Source organism: Plectrocnemia conspersa, unplaced genomic scaffold (genome assembly GCF_051122295.1).
Source record: "Plectrocnemia conspersa isolate PC_06_02 unplaced genomic scaffold, ASM5112229v1 ptg000014l, whole genome shotgun sequence".
Classification (NCBI taxonomy): Eukaryota; Metazoa; Arthropoda; class Insecta; order Trichoptera; family Polycentropodidae; genus Plectrocnemia; species Plectrocnemia conspersa.
This window is the reverse complement of record NW_028277178.1, coordinates 19509347-19536055: the sequence shown is the minus strand read 5'-3', so window position 1 is coordinate 19536055 and position 26709 is coordinate 19509347. Positions and strand designations below refer to the sequence as shown.

The 26709-nt window shown below is 30.6% G+C and overlaps 3 protein-coding genes across 11 annotated transcripts in view; 2 read left to right on the top strand and 1 right to left on the bottom strand.

Annotated features, from left to right (window-relative positions):
* Positions 1-383: 383 nt before the first annotated feature.
* LOC148226439 (chymotrypsinogen A-like) lies at positions 384-10832 on the bottom strand. 3 transcript variants are annotated; one of them, XM_088204533.1, is made up of 8 exons: positions 2719-2872; positions 2432-2490; positions 2188-2361; positions 1860-2118; positions 1694-1803; positions 1443-1616; positions 1050-1206; positions 384-618 (listed from the first exon to the last, which is right to left on the bottom strand). In XM_088204533.1, exons 1-8 carry the CDS (start codon positions 2771-2773, stop codon positions 419-421), a joined length of 1188 nt encoding a protein of 395 aa, XP_088060659.1. In that variant the 5' UTR covers positions 2774-2872; the 3' UTR covers positions 384-418. The 3 variants fall into 3 exon arrangements, with proteins under 3 accessions (XP_088060659.1, XP_088060657.1, XP_088060658.1); XM_088204531.1 differs by lacking the exons at positions 1860-2118; positions 2188-2361; positions 2432-2490; positions 2719-2872 and adding exons at positions 9969-10230; positions 10295-10468; positions 10534-10832; XM_088204532.1 differs by having other exon boundaries at positions 2432-2764.
* Positions 10833-19948: 9116 nt separating this feature from the next.
* Positions 19949-22110, top strand: LOC148226438 (senecionine N-oxygenase-like). 2 transcript variants are annotated; one of them, XM_088204347.1, is made up of 7 exons: positions 19949-20187; positions 20260-20398; positions 20693-20864; positions 20931-21206; positions 21355-21518; positions 21580-21729; positions 21797-22110. In XM_088204347.1, the coding sequence occupies exons 1-7, from the start codon at positions 19991-19993 to the stop codon at positions 22043-22045; spliced, it is 1347 nt and encodes a 448-aa protein (XP_088060473.1). In that variant the 5' UTR covers positions 19949-19990; the 3' UTR covers positions 22046-22110. The 2 variants fall into 2 exon arrangements, with proteins under 2 accessions (XP_088060473.1, XP_088060474.1); XM_088204348.1 differs by lacking the exon at positions 20260-20398 and having other exon boundaries at positions 19970-20187.
* A 3168-nt stretch (positions 22111-25278) lies between these two features.
* Positions 25279-26709, top strand: part of Elk (Eag-like K[+] channel) — a 120567-nt gene continuing 119136 nt past the window's right edge. For 5 of the 6 annotated variants that reach the window (XM_088204508.1, XM_088204507.1, XM_088204506.1 and 2 more), the window contains exon 1: positions 25343-25761. The gene's annotated coding sequence lies outside the window, so the exon portion shown is untranslated. Of the gene's footprint in view, positions 25762-26709 lie in introns of all 6 variants that reach the window. The other variant, XM_088204504.1, reaches the window with a different exon arrangement.

The window sequence follows — 26709 nt, the reverse complement described above, 5'->3', positions numbered from 1 at the left end:
AATTGGTCAAAACTACTAAGGATTACATCATATTGTTCATTGTTTAACAAGTCAGACCAGTTGTATGATATCTGTGGATAAGATCTGAAAGACCTGGGTTCTAATCCCATATGAACCTTAGTGTTTTTCAATTTATATTGTGTCTGAGAGATCGGAATTAGTTATACAAATAATTTTGAGTGAACAGCACTGGAGTGCGTAGATGTTTTTGCATTGTAAGGGAAATTAACAAGAATGATTTCAGAGATGCCAGAAAGAATTTTGTTGTTAGTCTGTAGAAGGAAGGGAGAGTTAAGTAAAACAACTTTTTCAGCATAAACAGTGCATTGGCATCTAAGTCACCTTTAAATATTGGAAGAATGGAATATGTAGTAAATCATTGATAGATGCAAAATGTAAAAATATTTATTTATATACTTTATAAATACTCATTAATAAATTCTTTGTAATAAAAAACATCAGTAAATAATGAATAGTGAGTAGGGTCACATTTGTTACTATTTCGTTCTGGTATACCGAGTGAAATTATTCCTCCTAAATACCAGGTGCCTTCTTCATCGTTGATGTTCGATTTAAAATATAATCCTCCGCCACTGTCGCCGTTACACACATTTGTTCCTATATCAATATTAAACATAAATTAGTGTATATATGTAAAGAAATATTTAAAATGTTCATGCTAGAGTATAATACATTATTGGTCTAATTTAATGTATAGTATAGTAATAGTAAAATTGATTGGAATTAACGAAAAATATTGGTGAATAGCAAAATGTATGTGGCTTTGTAAATATAACTTTAATGTTATCGAGATATTTCGCATCTGAAAATCTGAGTGTTATCAAATCTATATAATACAATATGTTTATTACGAGTATTAGATTTAATTGATAATTGTCATAAAAATAACTGCCACAAAAATAAATAAATATTTAAAATAAAAACAAACAAAATATATAAAAAAGGAAACATATTTTATTAATTTACTCTGTATGTTGTGAGTAAAATACTTTTGTTGGAGGTGTAGGGAAGGAATCTGTGCCTCTCACCATTTCTATAGCCGGCGCAGAAGCTTCCTTCGATCAGTAACTTATTTAAGAACACGGGATGGCTTTTCATACATGTTAACTTTTCGACAACAGGTAATTGAGATTCAATTAGATTATCAGAAAAATTTTGATATTGAGTTCCACCCCATCCTACTGTCTGTAAAAATATTGATTAAAATGATAATTAAAACACACTAATAATAAAGCTGTAGGAGCCAATTTTCTAATATCCGTCCTAATTTCAACTTATATTTTCTCTATTTTGTTTTTGATGTAATTTATATTTAAATTTTATTTTTTATAATTATGTTTCTTAGATGAGATTAAAATTTTTTTTTTTTTTTAATACAATTTTGGCACCCACAACCGTAATGATTCGAAATCAAAACTTACATAGCCATATGTACCCGCAGACTTGACTATCTTCTCATAGTACAACTCTTTAGAAACTAAACATATTGGTTGAACGTAATCGTTAAACAAAACCTCCGAGGATAATTTTAATATTGCTAAATCGTTTTGTAGGGTTGTCGTTGTAAAATCACCATGAAGAATTATTTCATATACCTAAATAAATATATAATAATTATATTTATATATACATACAAATACATATATATGTATGTTTGTTTTAACTGCAATACTTTTTTCTCTTGTAAATTAACGTTGTTTCCAATTAAATTATACTTTCCTAAAACTGCTAACAATCGTTTCGCCAGCAATACAGAACCAGATTCTATGACACAGTGTCCAGCTGTAAAAGTATATTTTTATTAAATAGTCGTTCATTGAAAGATATTATTTACTTGCCTGTTAATATGGTAGTTTTGGAGATTAACGATCCACCGCATATATATTTTAGTTCACCACCACCATGCAAACGATATAGAGCAGTATGCCATGGCCATTTTCCTGGAGTTGAATCTATTCCTTTTACAATATACCCTTCATCACTAATAAACGTTTTTCCACATGTATTAATTTTTTTTAATTGATGAGATCGTGTACTATTTGTTATTTTTATTGTTGTAGTCTCTTCTGATGTATCGGTGTAATTATCCCATATATCCTTTAAGTGTCATAAAATAAATTATTCATTACACATCAAGTACATACATATAAAAATAATCATAATTACCTTATAAATGAAACCGTTACATATCTCATTAGAGTTGAGCTTCACACTTATAACATTAGGTAGCTTTTTGCCATACAGCGGTGCTATAGTAATGGTGAGATTACTATTTTTTTCTACCAATGCATTAGCTTTTATAGAGCGACTATCGTCATAATAAGTATGAAATTTAAAATGCTGTAATGATTTTTTATAGATTAATTAAAAAACACATTAAATGTCATAAATGATTCTATGTTTAATGTACCAGAGTTGTATTAGTCAAGCTGTCATATTTCACATACAACTTTATGATATCCGGTGTATCTAGGAAGTTGGGCAAAATTACAGTTAAATTATATCTTGGAGGATTGCTTTTTTTGAAAATTTCAATAACTTTGTCACTATCTGAACACGGATAAAATTTATAAGCGTTTTCGTCCAATATGTCTTGAGCAGCAGAAATTATAAACGTATGTAATAGAAAATGTATTATTTTATAATCTTTGATATGCATTTTGTTAGTAAATTTATTTTAAAACGCACAGAGCTTACTCAATTCAATGACTGAGCAGATACTGATGACATTTTCCTTATTTTGTTTAAACATAAACAGGTTTTAGCTTGTTCGTTTCTTAACTACACATTTTTACACATTGTATTGAACTAATACATTGATAATAGTGTATGACGTAGAAGTTGTTCTCGAAATTCTGCCATTTCCAATTTTAATGTATGTTTTTTATTATTTAAAAGCACTATATTAATTATAAAATATTGTAATTGAAAATCACAGAATTATCTTAATGTGCTAATTAGTAGGTCATTATGTTTGTATACAATAATTATATTATTTGTGTTATTTCTTTGGAATTAAACATTACCTTATAATACAAATATTGGACGACAAGTTACCTGATTTATATGTAGACTTTTTTATTAGGATTTTTCTGGTTTCAATCTATAAAGTTTGTCATTATAATGGATTTCGCATTCATTAATAGCATCATAGGTTTAGCCATCAGTTTGTGCCATCTCATTCTTATGCAGATAATGACACCAGAACACACCATGCTAAAAACAGCAACTAGGCGACGCGTCACCGATGGCCTGTGCCCCCGGATAATGTGCTCCATGAAATATATAATTTATATTATATTGTCAAGTTTTTTGTGTGTGTGATTGTTCAATTATGTTGTCAGGTTCATCAACTGAACCACTTCTTTATTTACAATTGAGGGATTAAAGTATAATGTTAAATCATAAAAAGCCAATTTGATCTGTGATAAAGCTTTTTAATCGTTTAAGAAAAAAATATTGTTTTATTAAAATGGGACACTTCATTAAAAATATTTAATATCCGCCATATTGTGAAGAGATAGTATGTTCATTCAGGTATATACTCAAAATAAGCGTTTTTGACCTGCCTAAGCAGTCAACAGCAAATTGTTTCAAAAAAACTCGCCACCCTTTTGTAATTGGTTGTCTTATTTAAATAAAATCTATAATGAAAAGGAGCATCCGTCGAAATACTGGAACGGGCAACCAGGAATAATTTCCACTCATCATTTCACCTCAGACAATTCATCCGTGGACCTCCTCCGACTCTATTGGCATCTATATTGGAGTTCAAGGCATCGGATCTTCACGAGCCCTTCAACTTGGACTGCAACCATGGGCAGGCCGACTCAACTTCAGACCAGCGAAGATCGCAGAAGCTGCCGCTTCTCTCTTCGCATTCACTGATCCAGCTCGACGTCTAGAATCTAGAGCGAACGTACTTCGGAGACGCCTGCAGCCTACGGACAACACGTTTCAACCTTTGCGTAAGTAATTAAATAACAACTATCTTCGTCTTAACAAAATAAATACACTGACAGAAGGCCAGGAAAATATCAATGGCTTGAATTGTGTCTCTACCGGAAATCTAAGATGCAATTCTAATTAGTTTAGTTTTATTTGCCTGGAAAGTGCTAAAATATTCGAGTGAGTACCCTCAAATAGAGATAGAAAGGATTATATAGTCAATAATTTATTTATTTATGTTTAAATATTTATTTATTTATTTTATAAATATTCATCAATGAATTTTTTGTAATAAAATACATCAGTAAAGAGTGCATAGTGAGTGGGATCACATTTTTTCTTATTTCGCTGTGGTATACCAAGTGAAATTATTCCTCCTAAATACCACGTGCCTTTTTCATCGTTGATGTTCGATTTAAAATATAATCCTCCGCCACTGTCGCCGTTACACACATTTGTCCCTATGTTAACCCTTTGCGCTCGTAAGTCGACTATGTGTCGACATCGTATTTCAAGCGTTGTACTCGAACGTCGACAATATGTCGACAAAACTTTGAATGCATTTATTGGCTTTGTGTTCAAGCAAATTTTGAAAATTTAAATTTATTAATAGTAAAAAGACTTCTGTTAAACACATTTCAGTAATATTGAATTTTTAACTTATGCAAATAACTCAATAATCTTAAATTTACAAGTGTAAGTTTATTGTAAAATTTTTCATCGGAACATGGTCAAAGCGCGCGCTGTTAGGACGGCATCGCGCTAGACTTGACAGATTTAGGTTGTCAATTAATGCTTTAAAACTGATTTTTTCAGCATTAATTGACAACCTAAATATGCTCTAATTGTGCATAATTATTACTTTATATTGTGTGTCTGTTATGAAATAAAAATAAAATTTTTAAGACGGAAAAAAGAGCGAGATGCCGTTATGCTAGCAGAGCTCGCTTACTCGCTCGCACTAGTAAAATGAGCGATTGACAACTATCGACCTGGGTACTCAACTCAAACGATAATATTAGTCTCGACACATTTAATATATTTTCGAGCTAGTAAATAGCTAAATTATGTAAAACAGAATTAGTAATCTGTGTTTTAATTATTTATAAATACATATATTGATTTTCTTTTAAAAATTATCCATATAATTACGAATGACGATATAATATTGAATTTTTAAGGACGTGACGATGAATTCGATATTAACCGTGATATTATTACTGTGACAGTAATAGTATGCGTTTATGCTAAGACTATTTTTACCAATTTTAAATCTGGTACAAGTATTTAAAGTTTCAAGTTTTAGGATAGTCTTTTAATGTAATAATTTTTTATGATCAATTTATTTATATTTTTAAGAACTGTTTTAATAAATTCAAAACTTAAAAATTCAAAAATAAAGCCACGAGGCCAAACTACGCTGGTTCGCTCTAGGTGTAAAAACGCCTGCCAATCCAAAACAGATCCCCACAAAAAAACAATGTAATATTTATCATTTCTGCCTCAAATGGGCAAATACATACGAAAAACTTGTAGAATATTTGTCTAAATATAAAATTTGATCATTTTCACAAAATATAATAAAACTTTACCAGCCCCACCTATTTTTTTTTATGTACGAAAAAATTGGGTGGGGCCTGGCCCCAATTGCATTTATATTATCACCACAGCTGATATTTTTGAGCGCCATTTCGAAATTTGTTAATATGTGGGGGCACCTATTCATGCCATATTTTTAAAAATATTATGGTTCAAATAATTGATTTACAGCCTTAAATTATACTAAAAAGCCATTTTATTAGGCTCAAATGCTTACGGCACCTTTAAATGTCTAATGAGTACTGGCGATTTTCTTGATGACACCTATAGAAGTCATCCGCGGTGAAAGGGTTAAAAGTCTTGTAAAACATATTTTTATATATTGTTAACTATAATTACAGCTTACAATCAATAGATGTCGCTTAGCAGTTAGGGCTTAATTTTAATAATAGCGCATTCTTAATATTAAAATGTTTAGTTTGCTGCGGGACCTGAACCGATAGTCTCTAGGATATCAGTTCAACGCCTTAAGGACTACGACATTCCGGTTAAACAAGACAATCTAAATATAAAGTTGTAAAATCGCCATGACGCGTTTTGAATGTCTCTCTGTAAAACATATGACTGAAGAATATAGACAAGGTTATTTTGCTCGTGTAACACCATAGACCAGGGGTCGGCAAACCTTTTTTGTGACGGACCAGATTGTAAATATTTTAAGCTCAGCGGGCCAGGAAGCAAAATTAAAATGAGCTTTATCATTTCTCTCAAATATTCAAATGTATTGCAAAAGGCGTTACGTGGGCACTGAAGATGCTGTCAAATTTAAAGTGCATAACGTCACGGTGAAATACAAAGCAATAGGAGCACCTTATAAGGTGATACCTAGCTAGCTCCTTAACTCGACGGTTGGTCGCTCTATTATAGCACATACTTTGATTTTTTTATATGTCAAATCTAACAATTACTTGCAGCCCGGATTAAAATAAGCAGAGGGCTGGATTTGGCCGTAATTTTCTGACCTCTGCCATAGACAGTGAATATATTAAAAAATATCTAATTTAATTTGGCCTTCTTTTTCGTATTTTAAATATTCCTATCCTAAGTGCATGTAAACGCAGGACAAATACCCCCTGGATAGATATATCTCCCATCAAAACTCCCCTGGACATTAACCCCCTGTACAAATAATCCCCTGTGCAAATAACCCCCTGACAAATAGCCCCCTGAAAATTAACCCCCCGTGTAAATAACCCCCCTGACGATTAACCCCCGCCACGTATAGAGATAAGTATTTTATATAAGTTGTTATTATTTATAATAAATGGTCATTATTTTAATAAAATAATGTTTAATACGAATAATCAGTATCAATACTAATTTATTTCATTCAGCAAAATACAGAATTTTTAAAATATCAATAAAACTAACACATTTACGAAGAAAATATACGTATTGTATATTTTGTACCGGTGACCGGTGCGAGCAAAATTGTTATAAAGAGTATTAAAAAAAATAAAAAATATTATTAGGCTAGATACATATGTATGTATAATACAGCTAAACTTTGGTAATGGCGTCAGTATATGTTTTATTAAGTATAATAGAGCGTCACGAGACGTGTTAAGTAATATCTGTATTATCTTTATATATTACGTGGCGGGGGCTAATTGTCAGGGGGATTATTTGCATTGTGGGTTAATTGTCAGGGGGTTATTTGCACGGGGGGGTCAATGTCCAGGGGGGTTTTGACGGGGGGTTATTGTCCAAGGGGTATATTTCCAGGCGGTTAGTGTCCTAGAACCATATTTCCTAATCTAGATTCTCCTTTATATATGGACCTTCGCTTTACTTTATTTGGAATCTCATTATCGGCAACTTAGCGTCAAAAGTGTTAAATTTTGCTTTTAAAAATCATTGGTTATATCGTCAAAATGTATCCTTTTGCTTAAAACATATGTGCTGATGTGCATATTGTTTGTGTTTTATTTATTGTAAGGTGCATGACAATTTTTCGTATTAAATGTGTTTTTAAACGTTATTATATGTTGATATATGTTTTATTTAACTAACAGTATATTTTTTTATTTTTTATAATACGTTTATTGTAATCTGATTTTCTAAAAAGTCTAAAACTTGTTAATGGGAATATATTAACTATTTACCAAGAAAAAACAACAATTAAAAAAACTAAAAACTAAGGTTTTACTAAGAAAAAAAAAACAAGTAAAAAACTTGTGCTCTTTGTAATTTTAATCTTGATTAAATTTTATTGTAACCATTATTTTTTTGTATGAACGCAAATTGTTGATCGATGTTATGAGCGCTAAACGCTATAGAACGAGCGCGATGCGCAAGATAATAAGCGCATTGCGCAAGATAATAAACGATAGGTGCAAAAAAAATACAAACAGTCCAATATTTGAATTATTCAGAATTCATATGACATCTAGCTATTTACAAATTTCTTAATGGTTATAAACCCCTGCCGCTACATTACTCGGCTGTTTTTTTTAAATAATTCATTTATTTGTTTTACCGCGCATTTGATTGCGATAGACGAAAAATCATCTAAAAACATCATTACATTTACCTTCCTATACTATGTATACCTAGTACTATGTCATTTATTTTTTGTGAATAGTAAGTACAATTCTTTGTGAACACATTTTAATAATATATTCTTTTCTAAGTTTTATGGTTAACGTTTTACAAATTATTTAAAAAAGTACAATAAAAAAAGTTATTTTCTGATTAAAGTATTTAAATTATAATATATTTTAAATTTTTTTTTTTTTTTTTTTTAACTAAAATACTGACAAACTATCAATCTTTCGCTGTATTAATTTTAATTTGTAAAAAGATTAATCAAAACATGTTTTATTTCATTTTTACTTCCAAAAATTGAACATAAAAAAAGTCTCGAAATTAAATACGAGCTGGCGCTACCCCAACCAAAAAAAAAATACGAGTGCAAAGGGTTAATATTAAACACACATTAGTGTACATGTATCAGTGAATGAGTATTACTAATGAAGTTGTATTTTCTCTGGCATTTTAGTGAAAGTATAACCCAAAATGTTTCACTGGTAGATATATATTTCTACTAGCAAAAATATAATTTAGCTGTCAAATTGAGTTTCAAAAGCTTGGAGAAGCATATTGTCAGTTAAACTATATTTTAGTAGTAGAAATATATATCTACCGGCAAAAATGTATTCGAATATTTCACTGGTGATATTATATTTATACTAATGAAAATATTAATTTACTGAAAAATACACATTTACTATAACATATACATATATTAAACAATATTTTTAGAAAAAACAATCTTTGGAAATTGAAGGATAAAGAGAGGTCTATTTAACAGCTGCGGATGTTTTGATGTTTTAGGTTTATGAGTTTCTTTTTAGATGAAATTTTTCGCATTTATCTATATAAAACAATATATTTGTTTTACAGATTATTATTTTAATTAATTATTCACATTTTAACTTCCCACAAAATAAATAATAAAGTAAATCTTTTAAAAAAAACACGAAGAAAATCTATGAAAAAATAAACATTTTTATTCATTTATTATGTGTGCCTTTCAAAATTGTTGTTTAATCAGGATGTATACGTTTTTTCATGGAGAGGGGTATGTTATGATTTGGTAGATATTAAAATACTTTTGTTGGGAGGGTGGGGGGCTATATTAATATAGGGATCTCACCATTCCTATTGCCAGCACAGAAGCTCCCATCGATCAGTAACTTATTTAAAAATACTGGATGGCTTTTCATACATTTTATCTTTGAGACAACAGGTAATTGTGATTCAATAAGGTGATCAGAAAAGTTCTGATATTGAGTTGCGCCCCAACCTACTGTCTGTAAAAGTATCGATTAAAATGATAATTAAAACAAACTATCCATAAAATGATAAATAATTTCATAATTTCAAGTCAAATTTTCTCTATTTTTTTAATGTACTAATTATGTTTTTTAGATGAGATTAAAATGATGTTTTTCATTAAAAAGTTGACACTAAAATCAAAACTTACATAGCCATATGTACCCGTAGACTTGACTGTGTTTTCATAGTAGAATTCATTAGTAAATAAACATATCGGTTGAACGTAATCGTTGAACAAAACCTCCGACGATAATTTTAGCATTGCTATATCATTTTGTAGGTTTGTCATTAGAAAATCATGATGCAGTATTATTTCATATATCTATATAAATAAATATTAATTATATAGTGTCTAAAAATACATCAATTTATATGCATTTATAATTATACTTTTTTTTCTTGAAAATGAACGTTGTTTCCGATAAAATTGTACTTTCCTAAAACTGCCAACAATCGTTCCGCTAGTACAACAGAACCAGATTCTATGACACAGTGTCCAGCTGTAAAAGTATATTTTTATTAAATAGTCGTTCATTGAAAGATAGGTATTATTTACTTGCCTGTTAATATGGTAGTCTTAGAGATTAACGATCCACCGCATATATATTTTAGTTCACCGCCACCATGCAAACGATATATAGCAGTATGCCATGGCCATTTTCCTGGAGTTGAATCTATTCCCTTTACAATATACCCTTCATCACTAATAAACGTTTTTCCACATGTATTAGTTTTTTTTAATTGATGAGATCGTGTAGTTTTTATTATTTTCATCGTTGTAGTCTCTTCTAATAATGTATCAGTGTAATTATCCCATATATCCTTAAAGTGTCATAAAATAAATGATCATACATCAAGTACCTACATATAAAAAAATCATTATTACCTTGTATATGAAACCGTTACATATTTCATGAGAGTTGAGTTTCACACTTATAACATTAGGTAGCTTTTTGCCTTTATATGTAGATACTGTTATGGTAAGATTACTGTTTATGTCTATAAATGCATCAGCATTTATAGAGCGACTATCGTCAAAATAATTACTTGATCTAAAATGCTAGAATAAATTTCCATAATAAATTTATTGTAAAGTAAGTTTGAATGATTTTATTTTAGTATTACCTGAGTGGTTTTAGTTAAACCGTCGTACTTCACATCAAAAATTAATCTGTTTGGTGGAACCAAAAATTTAGACAAGAGTATTGTTAAATTATATTTTGGAGGATTGCTCTTTTTGAAAACTTCAATAATTTTGTCACTTTCTGAACACGGATAAAATTCATAAGCATTTTCATCTGATGTTTCTTGAGCAGCAGAAATTAATAAAAAATATAGTTGAAAAAATATGAGTTTATAATCTGTGATATACATTTTTGTAGTAAATGTACAATATTTTAAAACATGCGAGTTACACACAACTCAACGATTAAGCAGGCACTGATGAGAAATTGGATTTTTCTTACTTGTGCGTACATCAGGGTTGAAACTTATTTAGAATATTATATATTTTTTTTTAATAAGCAGTAACAATACATTAAATATAGTAAACGGGTGTGACAGTTGTTAACAAGTATTCACAATTTCACTACAAAAAAAAAAATTGGGTCAGCATTGTACCTGTTAAAAAATATTGGAAAGCTATGATTGTGTACTGTTTGGTTTTTTACGACGTTTTTCAAAACTCAAATGAAACGCTTACTTTCATTGTGTATATGTTTATAGATGTTGTCAGTGTAATTGTCAATAGTGATTAACGATAACGACAATAGTGATGTACAAAGATTTTGTCAGCGTTTAACGGTAAAGGCCAGAATGTCAGGCGGTAATATCGGTCGGCAGTAGAGTCTCCAATTACTCGAACCATCAACTACTCGAGTATCGAATATTAAAATTTTAAAATACTCGAGTAGTCGAGTACTTTCGAGTATTTACCAAATGTACCAAAATAGCTATTATTCAAATGCGTGCATATATATATATAAATAAATAAAATAATTAGTATGTTAATTTTTACAATTATTTTAACTTCACGAACATACTTTTTAAAAACAATAATGCAAAAAGTGTCTCGAATTTAATATTACTGCTAACCTTTGGTTTTATTATTCCCGTTATGGAAAAAACCCTTTCCGTTGCTGTTGATGTTGGTCTTATTGTCATTAACGCGTTGGATAAGGCTTCTAATTTATATCTGTTCGCTTTTTATAGATATAAAATTTTTTGAACTCTCTTTTTATGTTTTCTTCTTTCATTCCCTTCTCTGCTTTTCTCTTATTTCCTTCGACTATTGACAAAATAGCATTTTGTAATTCTTCTTGAATAGATTTTTTTCTTAACAATATACAATATTCTACTCCTTCTGATTAATGCGAAGAATTTAAATCTATATCCTTCGAAGATGTATTTGGGTGAATCCCTTTCACTCTAGAGCTAAACGGTTCACAAAAAACTGACTTTACTTTAAATGCCTTTAAAACAAACAATTGTTTTGATTTATATTTTAAGCTGAGGGATCAGTACAAACAATTTACAACACTTTACGCTACAACTCCATAGTCATAAAACCTAAACATTTTTTTTGTTGATATTTCATATTGTCCATTGCCATAAATTAGATAAGTCGGGACTGTCGAACAGAAAACACAAAAGAAATTTCTCCGTCGTACCCACTAACATAGCCGACGACCGGAACTATGCAACTATGGAACTATGAAAAAATTATACCTGATAGTAACCGCTCTAACTCGGGACTTCGGGCATAAACGCCAAATAAAAGCAAGACGTTAACCTTTACCGGACCGAATTAAAGTTATTCTTGTTTCTGAAATATTTCAAATTTTTTTAATTTCGAGTATTAATCGAGTAATTTTCAAAATACTCGATTATCAAGTACTTGAAAAATAGACAAAAATACTCGAGTATCGAGTACTCGATTACTCGAATTGGAGACTTTAGTCGGCAGCAATAATTTTGTATACCAGTCAATAGAAATTTGTTTAAAGTAAGCTGACATTTGATTTTATCTTACCTAAAATGCAGGTGTCAGTATCAAGGGGCAGTGTGGATAAATCCAAGCTGTATGTTGACGTGGGCATGTTTTTTGTACGTCTCCTTGAATGAAGCTTAGACGATTGAAAGATGAGCTTTATATATACCAATAATCCTATTGTAAACACTTGCCAAATTATTTATATTTCAGTCAAATTTCCTCTTTACATTTAGCATAGTGAAGTAAATATGGTGAATATGAGGTATATAAGACAGTAAACACGTCAATTATGTTTATTACGAATGGACTTCTTCCACTTTTAACAAAAACATTCATGCGATAACATTTTACAGTTGAACTTCTTATAATTATTTTTATGTGCATTGTTGACTATGTGTAAAAAAAATGTAAAACTATCATTGACTATTTTTTTCCAAAAATGGACTCACACCTCTTTAAAAGAAACCGCTCATAATAGTATATTTATTTTCATAGGATATTATGTCCGTTTTAATATATCTAACTTATAATATGTTAAGATACATTTAACTAGTTTAAACAATAAAAATATTAAAACGTATTTCTGACATCCTTGTTTTGTCATTCCTTTCAGTATTGAACAGTGTTATTTTATTAGTCAATATTTACCATTTACCGACAATGATTTATATTTATTTTTACTTCGTTAAACATAGTTATTTTTTCAATTTGCGTCTAGAATTCCTTTAAAGGAGAATTTATTTAATATGTTAAATATTTGTTCGCGTTCAAAACGAAACACTACGATTCTGGCTTTTGGAATGCAAATTATGTGCGAATACACTTCGCTTTTCCTTCGATAATTGTTAACTCTTCTCTTGCTTTAACTCTAAGTATTTACAGACGTTGGTGTTTCATATTCTTCACATTTAATTATATCAGTTATTTTTAAGAGAAAATATATTAATTTATTTTTCGCTTAGAATGTAATAAATATATAATAACACATGAAGATATGTTGTATTTTTTGTGTATAGGGGAATAGAAAAAGTATTTCTAGTCTCACAGTTTCTTTCATATTTTATCGCTGAAAACGGAAAGTCAATAAAGGCGTCGGCAAACACCTATTCGGTCCTTACACTCGGCAGAGTAACAAGACTAGCCCTCAGACAAAAGAAGCATCTTTCATTGCGAAACTCCGTGAATGCCTTTTGATGTAGGAAATGTAAAATAGCGAGCGGTGCCACACAAAACGCTTTCATCAGCGATTTATATGAGAAAATGCTCGTACTAGTATTAGAATTCCGTTTTATGCTAAAGATCGAAAGTACAATTAAAGATTAGTTACACTTTCAACAACCTATAATATTTGGAAATTGTAAATATCTGCCTGAGGCAGATATTTACAATTTCCACATATTATATTTGTTTGTATGTCTTATGCCCTAAGACATACAAACAAGTAAAGCTCTAATTAAGGATCGATATAGTAAAGTTTTGATTAATATTCGACTTCATCTAAAGTTCTTCATTTTGTACGACAACATTATTTCGAAAATCGAGCTAGACCCAGCCAAATTGTTCATCAAATTAAATACAATGTTGTTAATGTAAAATAGCGCTACGCGCATTGCTAACTTCACTAGTATGAGTTGTGTGGCACATGTGTGGTTCAATAAAATATTGGGTCGTTTATAAAAAAAGCTGCAGATCATTTTAAACTGAGTAATCTAAAACGTTTTGTAAACAAAATAACGCTATAAATTTCTACAATGTCGAAAGGGGTGAAATGTAATTATTTTAATTTATTAATAATTACTTTTATAACCGTTATAATTTCTAAATTTTATAAAATATGCATAGCACAATGCTGTGCGATTTACTGATCAGTGAGGGCGGCAAAAGTAAAATACATAGTTTTTTATTACATATTTTTTGATCAGAGACGTCATTTCAGCTTTTTAAAATCACATAAATTAAATAGCTAAAAATATATTAACCGCTATTGAACTATTGGACTAATTGTAATAACATCTTTGCGTCTTGTAACAACAAATACAAAAACAAACTTCACAAAAAATTGCGAAGCACACCTGTTTTTGAGATAAGCGTTAAACGATAATGAAGGGTCGGCCTTTCCAACATTTCTGCGAATTTCGGTCATAGTAGATACAGTAGATAAACATGCTATTCATAAATGTTTTTAAAAAGCGTTTTTTGAGAAGAAACCTTTGATTGTCTCGCATTTTGAATGGATTTTGGAGTGGCACTAATCCCTCAGGTATACTTACATGTGTTGTTCAAGTATACAAATCGTTTCATTCTAAGATTTTTTATATTTCACTGAGAACTGATTCAATCAATTATTCGAATATTCATAAAGTTGAAAATTTCAACTTGATGAATATAACCCGTCTCAAATATTGCGAAACAAATAACCAATCATTTTTTTAAATAAACACCTCCAGATACAACCCGAAAAAAATATTAATAATTATTAACGCAATTGTTCAGTCTCGAGATCTCTCTTCCATTGTAAGGTTTTACTTTCAAGACGAGTTTAAATTTTATTTTATTTGTTTGAAATGGTCATTAAAATGACCTCTAAATTAATCGTGTAGGTGGTTAAAACCCCCACATTTTAAATACGAGCATATTAACATCAGTTAACCGACATGTAGTGACATTATAATATACTACAAATAAATTAGTAAACTAACACAAAAAATAAAAGTATTGTAAATATTTATTAAAACTTTATACTCAATTGAAGTTTTTGCAGAGCTTCCTGCTAATCAAGCTATACTATTTACGGGACACTAATTGCTTGATTTCTGGGAAACTCATTATAGTAAACGATATCAATTATATATCCACTTTTAATTATTGCCAGTAATTTGCAAATAGCCTTATAAACATCGATTAGATGCCTTAAAATAAATATTAAAATCAAATTACAGTAATTAAATTTTATACATTTAATTCTATGTAAATGAGATTTATATTTTGATTCATAATTTTAAACAACTGATTACTTAACGTACAATTTACTTACAACCATAATAATGAATTGCAAATGTTGCTAATATATTTACAATGAACTTTTATTAGCTTAGATTCCAACTCAAGTTGCTGATTATTAATTGGTGTACTCTTAAATAAAATGTAATGAGTGATTACAAAATTATGAGCCTTTGATGCGTTTTGTAACATTTGAAAATATCACCTGTTAGTGAGCATAAAATATACAAAACTGAATAGAGTACGCTTGGGATAAGGATGCTGGTTTGTTATTGTGTGCGTGTACATGTATATGAGAGGGAGAAGCGATGTAACGTGTACTTCGTTGTCTCGCTTTCTCTTTTAAGGACAGTCGCTGATTCGTCAACGCTGGTATTCGTCATTAAAGTGCAGTGTGGCACAGAAGTTCGATCTTCTCTAGTGATTTATTTTAAATAATTTTGTGTTGATATTGGTTTAAAACTCTGATATGCCCACTGTCCCATGGGTAGGTCACTAAACTCGTGCCACTGTTTTTTATATATAAATGAAATTTTAAGAGAACAAAATTTTTTGGGCATATCTGGGTTAATTGATATCAAGGCTTCAAATATACACTATAAGTTATTCGTTCTCTTACCCGTGGATTAAAATATTTTAATTATTTTTCATTAATCCGTACGTTGTTGGTTTTTTTACACTATTCTCTGTAAGGCTTAAAAAAGTTATATCGTTGCGCCAATGATAATTTTTTAATTTATTCTATGGATTCTAATGATTTACTATAGTCGTCGAGCCATTAAACAATCTGCGAATAATTTCTTTCCCCATTTTATATCTTTTTGCTTTTGAAGAATAGCTAAGGGCTTCATTATTTTTTTGACTAGTGAAAGATTTTGAATTTTGCAAATATTTAATTAATGACATCAATGTCTGGTTTCTTCGATTATATAATATATTTTTAATTGTCCGTTGAAATTTCCAACTTAGCTCAGATGTATGTATGTTAAATAAACATATATTTTCTTTTAAAATAAAAAATTAAATATTCTGAGCGAAATTGTTTTGAGCCACACAGCTCACGCACACAATAACAAACCGGAATCCCGAGCGTACTCTATGTGAGTAAAATTAACACTCTCGTTAACATCACAGTTTGCCTGCATTAGTTTACTCTCTATTATGGTTTAACTATATTTTTAACACAATCACAAAGGGCGCTCCCTTTTACGTGTATGTGTGGCAGCTCTGTGCCTTTGAAAGGCAAGTTTAGAGTGCTCTGAGAAGGGTTTCCTTGAGCTTTGTCATGAAAAGAGAGGAAGGAAGGCGTGAGAGTTTTTGCGGTCGAAATACATGGAGCAGTTTCTTCGAGCACATATTATAACCAGAGCTTCGTTTGATTAATCGATGAGCTCGACACACCTGATGCACAGCCCTAGTTTTGGTGGATCTGTGGTGCAGGATTATAATTGCCTCACCCTCTTTTGCGCCACCCTGTCTAGCGAATAATTATATAACGTAACTACCCATGCACCGTAGGGTGTTTACTTAAACGGGTTTCACTCGCTTGTATGTATTGGGTGGGTGCAAACGCCACAAGTTCTCTAAATTGTGCTGTTTATGATAAGGTTAAATATTACGCGAATATGCCAGCTTAAAAATGCAAATGCATATCTAAGATATTTTTATTTTTCAAATAAAATTAATTATACGTGCTTTATTTTATTCACCTTATTAAAACAAAAATCGAAGAATACTGTATTTACATATATTATAATATAATATAATCTGTGATGGAATGTCATCCAATGCATTACAGCTTCAGTTAGTTTGAATCAAATATGCTGTGCTAAATAAAAAAATAATCAATAAATAATAAATAAAATATTTCCACTTCCTCTACTTTTTGATATAAAATTTTATTTCATTATAACTGGCACATTTTGTTAATTAATTTATTATCCCGTTGAGACGAAACACCAGGAAACATTTATCGAAGTATCCATTAAAAGTTTAAGTGTCGAATCATGTTCTTACTCCACTCGAACGCTTCACTGGTAGGTGGTGTCAAAATTTGACAAGGATCACGATTTTCTGCGTCGATTAACCGCGATCATAATTTATGTAAATTGCCACGAAATTAAACCAACATTGACTTTAATCAAAATTCACTAATTAGGAGCCTCACGGTTATATTATTATATGCATATACGAGTATGTAGAATTAATAATTCAGCTGTACATAATAACCTTGCGGACCTGATAAATTAAATACACTTATAACATACAATAATGATGTTTATATGATAAATATAAATAATATATTAAATTTTAAATAAGAGTATTAGATTATTGACAGATTTTATCTCTATTTAATAAAACACATTAAGTGATTATTATAATATTAAAAATGCACTGATGTGACGGCTAATATGTGACACAGGTGTAAAAATATCAGTATTTCAATGGCGCGGCGAACGACTCGTTTCCAAATTTACGTAATTTAATTTTATGGAAACCGTTGCTAGAAAAGAAGCGATAATGACAGATTCGAAGGCAGCCACAGTTGAGTCACCTTCAAGGACAAACGTAGGCTCCGCTTTTAGTAGCTTAGGTTCCCTTGAGAGAACCAGCTTCTGCAGAGCGTCATTGAAGAGTCTGCCTAACGGAAAGGGCCTATTCCTTTGGAAAGTCGAGACGATCCATAGAATATTGCCTCCAATGGTGATACTAATACATAAACAGAGAGAGCCTGTGCCACTACGCCGAGGTTCTCTAGATAATCGATGCGACTATAACGCTCTTCAGTAATCGCAGCTCCCAGTTGAGGCGCCACCAGAGAGCCTGTACCCCTTACATACTGCGCCACGATGCATGCGCGTAAGAATATTCGTTCTCGCTTATTCTTGTTGAAGCGGCAATGCTCGTTTCGAGGTTTTGCGTGTGTCAAAATAAATATTTCGGCTCATTTCGCACAAAATAAATAAAAAAATAATATATAGTATCACAGTAACTGGTTGTCAACTCCTAGTATGATTGTGTTATTTCAGCGTGCGTGCGTTCTAGATAAAAAGTGGAAGTTGTGACGTTCATTGCGCTAAATGAACGAAAATAAATTGTTCAATATTGAAAACATGGGTTCAATGCATGTTTGGTAATTGTCATAATGCTCACGATCTCCTACCGTTTTTTTGAACGTTTGTACAGCAAATTTTACAAAATGGCTCCAATTAATTTTTTAGCTTGCTTCTGGTACTGTTACTGCATTTCTTCAGAAGTCTTGATTAGACTAATCTCCCATCTTTCGTTATGGAAGATTGGGGGCTATAGACCCCAAAGACGATAATGATGTTACTGAAATTACGGAAATTAAATTACATAATACTTCTAGTGTCCGTTGGCTGTAAATTTGAAGAACCCGTTTCTCGTTGTCGCAGCAGATTCTCCTCCACATATCGCTTCATAATTTCCCGTGCAAACACAAACAAATCGATCTCCTACTTGGGTTGTCGCGAGTTGCGAGTTGGGTTGTTGCGAAATTAAAAAAAAATATAGAATATCAGGGAGGGGGAAAGTAGTGGTTAGTCGCGCTCCGCGTACATAAGCAAATGTTTAAAAATATACAATAAATGTTTTTTTTATTTTTTATCTAAATCATTAATTAATGAACGACTTAGATTGATTTTGATTATTCATCACGATATTCATCCGTGAGACTAGAAAAATCTTAGTTAATCTGTGATGATCGATATATAATAATCACTAATTCCGATCTCCCAGAAGCGATAGACATTTTGATCCTAGGTTTTTTAGCCAGAGACTTATATCACTCGTCTGTATTAATGGTATATATAACATAATCCATATATCGCGTCGATACGTTAAGATAAGGGTTGGCTCATCAAAAGAAAAAATATCGAATCTTGTTTCCCAAATCCCTCTCTAGAGAATACAAGTCATAACAAGCAATCCGAGTAACAGCCAGACTTGAGTAGACTTTGGTAAAAGAGGTAGGGGGTCAGAATCATAATCGGGACCTACCTTAGTTCAGCTTGAAAATATAAACTAGTTCTAAACCTATCTTTGTAGTTAATGAAAGTGTTTTTTAAACAGAGTAATCTTCAATATGTATAGAATTTTTAAAATATAAAACAGTTACGTTAATATTAGTAATTTAAAATTTGTTAATATATCTTTATAGTTTAGTAGTTTGTGTATAATACCAATGACCAACATTTAATAAATAATTATTAAGATATTTTTTTGGCATTATTTATTGTATTATGGTTATTTAATATTATTATATTATAATACGTATTCAACAGTACTACGTAAGCTACCACAATAGCTATCAGAAGCTGTATATAAATTGAAGATATTTTCGCAAATCGTGATGTGAATAAATATATGTTCCCAGATATCTATATGATCGTTTCACCACACTTGCTTTAAAAAATATGTTTTCATATCATTATGCTACTATTGTTTACGTAATTTAGGACCTAATTTGGTTTTCACAAAACCACAAAAAGATGCTTTTGCAATTAACCGCAAGCTATATATATATACAGTTTTAGGTAAAAATAGATTAGTACGAAATTTACCATCAAAATGACAAGCGTTGCAATTATTGGCGCTGGTATCGGTGGAATTTGTGCGCTTCGTCACATTATTCTTAATTTACCAAAGATCAAGGTTTCCGTGTTTGAAATTGCCGAAGAATTAGGAGGAGTGTGGGTTTATTCGGACGAAACAGGAAATGACGAGTATGGAATGTTGAGATGGGGCAAAATGTACAAAAGTCTACGGTAATGACGTGCAAAATATTTTTATTATGTAATCTGATAAAAGTGGGTATAATACTTATATTTTTTTATTAGGACTAACCTTCCTTTGGATATAATGCATTTTTTTGATTATCCATATTCGCCTAGAAATAAAAGTTTTGTGACGAGAGACGAGTTTTTGTCTTATGTACACAGATATGTAGATAGGCTTGATCTTAATAAATATATAAAGGTAAATATTGCAGTACAATTTTTATGATAAAAATAGCTATTTTGCTTTAAAATTAAATTATTAACAAATATAAAAATATATATTATAAAAAAAAATCATTTGTAATTTTTAATTTTTTTACCTTAACAAGGTACAATATACGTGAAACAGGTATCAAAAATCTCAAATTGGCACCATATATAAATTATATAACAACCTACTAAAATTTTTTTTGCATGTTTAAATATCTTATATATTATTTTTTTATTAAGAAAGTATCAAAATATTTTAAATGTTTTTTATTCATATTCATAGTTTCGTCACCACGTAACATCTGTAAAACCACAAGCTAACAAGTGGGAAATCAATTATAGAAATTTGAAAAAAGGATCATATTTTACCGAAACGTTCGACTATGTCATAGTGTGCAGCGGTACTTTTCCTAAAGAAGCGTATCCTATCATTAAAGGGATGGATGTTTTCAAGGGTATACAAAATTAACCCCAATTCATATAGCTTTATATTAAATTTGAATATAAAATATATTTTACAGGTAGTAAAATTCACAGTCGTTTCTACAGAAAGCCAGATTCTTACGAGAACAAAACGGTTCTTGTTATTGGATCCGGATCATCAGGTCTGGACATTTCTATAGAGTTGGCCAAAGTTGCCAAAAAATTGATTTTAAGTCATCATCAACTAAAACACATTGAAAGTCCTTTTCCGCCAAACTATATACAGAAGCCTGACGTGAAGGAATTCTATGAAGATTCTGTCACTTTTATTGACGGATCAAATGAAAAAATTGACTGCGTTGTGTATTGTACAGGTAGTATTTAAGACCTTACTTATACTTTATTACATATATTATACATATGTATATATATAAGCTGAATATCTAGCCTATGTTGTAAATTGACGATTAGAATACTTAATTATTTGCATATCTAAAATATAATATACAAATATTTTTTTAGGTTATGGATATGATTGTCCATTTTTAGACCCTACATGTGGCGTCAAAGTATTTCGCTCTCATATAACACCTTTGTACAAGCATATTGTGAATATTGAACATCCCACAATGTTTTTTATCGGAGTACCTCACACTACGTCCTCCATTGTCTTGAGACAGACACAAGTGTGTAGTATATTATTTTTTTCAGCGACGCAAATCTCTTTCAATATTACGTTTTTTTCAGGCAAATTATATCGCTTCAATCTTGAGTAAAAAATTCGCGCTGCCTTCTAAAGAAGATATGCTCAAATACATAGAAGATGACTACAGCAAGCAAAACAAGGCATGGCTTCCCGATCCGCGTGTTGCCACCCACATGTTGAGAAATTCTGAGGTTTAATATAATATTTATGAAAATATGTATAATACATATATATCACTATATTTATTATTTGTTTTAGAATTTGTATTACAATTCGTTGACATGCGAAGCAGGACTTCCCAAAGTGCCTCCGGTTTATTGCGCCATAAGATACGGCGTCCACAGGACTAAAAAGAATTTGTATACATTCAGGAATTATAATTATAGTATCGTGGATGATGAGCACTATGCTCTTTTTAAAGAAGGAGAATCGATGAAAGACAATCCGATCGTGTATGACAGTTCGGCGTGTCTCGAAGATAAGTGCGATGAGAGTTTTGATAAGTAATTTGAAGCGAACTGAAATATAATTTTATTACTATAATAAATAAACAAAAAAAAAGTAAGACAGAATACTGACTTATTCACATTTTATTCAACGGTTAGTGTGCTAAGCTGCCCGTGAGTCTTCACGGGCCTCCTTGAAAATTTTGTACCATTTAAAAACATTTTCTTAGGAAAATGCATCATCGCCAAAAGCATTGAAGCCTAGGGGTGATTACGCGATTTTCGGAAGGGATAAGAAATCTTAATAAGCCTTTCTAAAAAAATATAAAATGCGTGGAATTTCGCTAACAAATATTTTCAAAAATAATTTTTCCTTCCTTCTGTCAGGCGTTAGGGAAAATGACAGTTGTGAGCCACTGAGTTCAGTTACTCTCGGGTTGCCAACCAGAGAGCATATTTCTATGTATAAGGGCCTAAACATTCGGACTAAAACTACATCCACGGAATAATGCATTTCTTCTCAGGATGACAACACTAACCACATATCACCGGCAACAATCCTTAGATGGGTCTGCGTCTACGTTTCGTTGTAAATATAATTTATTTTGTTGTAAATTGTGTTCTAAATATAATTGCTATATTTGACAAGATGATTAATGCCATCATTTTTATATTCAGGCTCCATAAATTTTCGTAAAAAAAACATGGAGTGAGATTTTCTGAATTTTCTTCTTAATTAATTATTCTGAATAGTACCTCTGAAAAATGTTTTTTTTAACAAAAGCAAATATGTTTTCATGTTTACGCAAAGGGTCACCTGGTGCATTTTAAATTTACGTTTTCTTCATTTTATATACGAAAAATATAGCAAATCAATATAATACATATTTTAACATCAGACAAATTTATAAAATTGATTTTAAGTGGTACATACATATCATAAATCAAACCGGTAATGTAATAAGAATTTCTTAATATTTTGTAAAATATTTTTCTTGTTTCAATGACAGAATTCATCAAATTAAGGCAGAGAGTGATATTATTTTTATTCATTACCATTTGTATGCATATAAAAAATAATAGAAATATAAAAACAATGAATATTTTTACATTTATTTATAGCCTATTTTAAATATAAGGTATGTGCCCTCCCTCTTCGCTTTAGCTGCAACCCTTTTTGCATACCATTAACTAATGACTCACAGATTAACGAATACGATTTTCTCCACTACATATACATTTTTCTCCACAGATAGACTTAAGATTTTCAGTTGTATTGGGCAACAGAAATTACTCTTTCATCGAAAATTAACCCCTGAATTCTTGAGAAGTATGTATTATTATAATCGAAATGATGCATCAAGTAATACTTTAAAGTAGTTTCTAATTGCAGAAATAGAGTTTTAGATATATTTTGATACATGTATCCTCTGATCATACTGCTTTTAAGCCAAGGCATTTTATCGTAACTACGACATAATCATACAACACTAGGTTCACATAAATAACGAACCAAATGACTTTTGCCAAATCTTCGAGTGTCCCGTTCTATTCCAAATGCTCTTTCTTTGAAAATGTGGTTTATAAAAAGCTTTAAAAGCAGTGATTGCGATTTTTGCCCATTCTTATTTTAGATATTCTTAGCTTGCACACAATTCACCAGCTATCTCTTAACCACTTCAGAGGACAGTTGGTATTTATTTTATCTGAACTTTCATGTACCAAATCCTGTTTTACTGTATTATTAAAATATTATTTTATTATAACCGTATTATTATTTTAAGGATCTAAACCTGTTTTAACGTATTATTATAGAAAATGTAAATTGAAAATTTAATCAGCTTCTTAAGAATATAACAAAGTGAACACAGCTTGTCCAAATCTTTTTTTTGCTTCATACTGTAAAAAATAAACAAAAAGACGCCATAAACAAGGCATATTAATTCTGTGAGCGGTATCGCCGTACATGTACGGCGATCAATCATTCACTGTTTTGAGGTACCCCAGATAGTTAATTACATATATAACTGAAGAAATAATAAATAAAAAAACATTATATATTTTTTTAAATTTGATTTAATATGAAAATAATAGCAGTAAATTAAAGAGTACGAAATAATTGGTTATAATAAACATATTTTATATATCAATTTTATAAAATATATTTAGAGCCTCTGAATTGATATAAAAAAATCTGCAAAAGCTGAATATTATATAAAAAAATATGTAAAATAAATTAAAGAAAATCATTAAAATATTTTTTTCAAACATACTAATACAAAAAGTAGTAAAATAAATCAAAGCAATATGACGTTAGAAATCATTGATTTATTTCTATATTTTATTATAAATGCAATATAAAATAATAATAAATAAATAACAACTTAAATAATTATGGAAAAATATTTAAAATTAACTCACTCCCAGGTGTATATTAAAATGTGTATAAATTACTCACTGTAAATTAAGTTAACCATCTTATTCTCAGATTAAAATGCCGACGCTGTTTAAATGATTTTCATTTTGGAGATGTATGTGCAGTTCATTTAAATAAGCAGTGATATGCACTAGAAATTTTAAATCAGCCATTTTAAAATGTAAGTCCAAGTCTTCCTTCTGAGTTAACCACTTAAATACGATAAGTGCAGTGTCCCCGTAATTTAATTTCAGATGATTCAGAAATTTGAAATTAATGATGATTTAATTCTTTTGATTTTTTATTAAATATATTTTGTTTATAACGACGTCCATTTTTAACGTCGCTTTATTAATATATAGTGCAGTGATACTTTGCATCGTTGTTAACTAGTTTCGCTAATCTTTTCTTTATTCAACCATCAGTTACTACAATATATCAAATACGCGTCTTCTGTGTCATACTAATAGTTAGTGATGAAATACACATTATACAAACACCCACATCTTTTAAAGCAGAAAGAGATTTTTTAGTACGGAGTAAACTTATTCACCACAATGCTTCGTACAAGCTTAGTAGTATTAAATAGTTATTTAAGTATTGTAAAATACGTGTAACATAGTACACATATTTTAACAAATTAATAATTAATGTTATTCCATTTTTTAATCCGTTTGGGATCACAGGAATCATATATTTTTTCCTGATGTAGATTTTTAATAAAGTTCATAATATAATCAAATCATCTTAAATACTTTCCACATTATCTTAATTGCTCGCAACGAGACAGATGCGCCTCACGAGTTTTAATTGCACAGCATGAGCAACAGTGATAAAAAAAAACATCACGAGGGTGAAGTACAGCGTCCATTTTAGTCACCCTCCGTCTAGGTCCGTTCCCCTAGTTGCATGCACTTCGCATGCGTGTGAAGTCTGGCGGGTGAAATGGTGTCATGCTGTAGCTCCGGAGCGGGTGCATCTGGAAAGGGGGTGCTGAGGCGCGGGGGGCGTCCGGGCTCGCGCCTGCGCCGGCGCCCCCGGGGCCCCAGCAGCCCGCGGGACCTGTGGATCAGTCGCGCATGGACTCGTGCTTGGCGCCGCACGCGTTCACACCATAATCCCATAAATACACACACATACCACACACATCTATACACACACTTACACACAAGTTTGCAAGTTACAAGTGTTTGTGTTTTGGTGCACAAAAAAATATGCGAATTTAGCGCGCAACTTGAATATAATATGAATATTCCAAACGCATCTCACTTCTACTATGCTTCGGGATAGCTGAGTCGAAAGAAGATGTGAAGAAGTTCACAGCTTCTTGAGAAGATTTTGTTTCAACAAACCGGCGCCAGGTGAGCATCGTTGTTTTTTTTACGGTTGTCTAACAATATTGAAGCTTACGAAAGCTTCTTTTGTGTAAAGCTTTTTTTGAAAGAACGCGCGTCGCACGCAAACAGGTGTTGCTCATAATCGTTGAACGTAATCTAAACGTTCCAGACGTCTTCAAAATATTTTGCACGTTTAGCATATTTGTGGGGATAAGTACGTAAAACACACCCACGTTTGTTTTGGCATTTTATGGTGAAATAATGATTAATATTATGAAATATATTATAACAATTACTTTAAAATATATTTTTAAAGGAAAAGCACATGAAAGATAAACTCTTAAAAAATACGTTGCAATTTTTTTAAAACATAGTTATATATTTTTTGATGACAAACTAAATGGTTTGTAAGTTTTAAATGAAAAATTCAGTAATAACAATCAAATATGGTTAGTTAATAAGTATAAATAATCAGTAACTTTTGTGACAAACAAATTACGACTATTAGTCAATTTTCATTACATGCATACTTACAATACTATTAGAATGTTTATATGTGATTTACGGTGCCTTTTCATTATGGAAAATGCATATTAACGCAATTAAATACTAATAATTAATGCATTTCATATAAAAATCTGACCTTTAAAACATTTTTTTTAATTAAGCAAAATTATTATACAAATCTATGGGCTTTAGTGTAATTTTTAGCTGTACTTTTGTGTGAAAATTACGTAACAATGCAACGTTGCTCTATCATTTTGATATACATTATGTCCCCAAAATAACAAATAATCATAAAAAAGCGTAAGAGTAACTTGACTATTTTGTGTAATAATAAATAAAAGTTTTATTATTAAAGATGTAGATAAAAATAAAAGTTTTTTTTATTACTTGATTTTAATGATTCAAAGCAATCAACTCAGTATTTTGCTATTCCTTTAAAAGAAATTGGGGCAATTTAAGGGATAC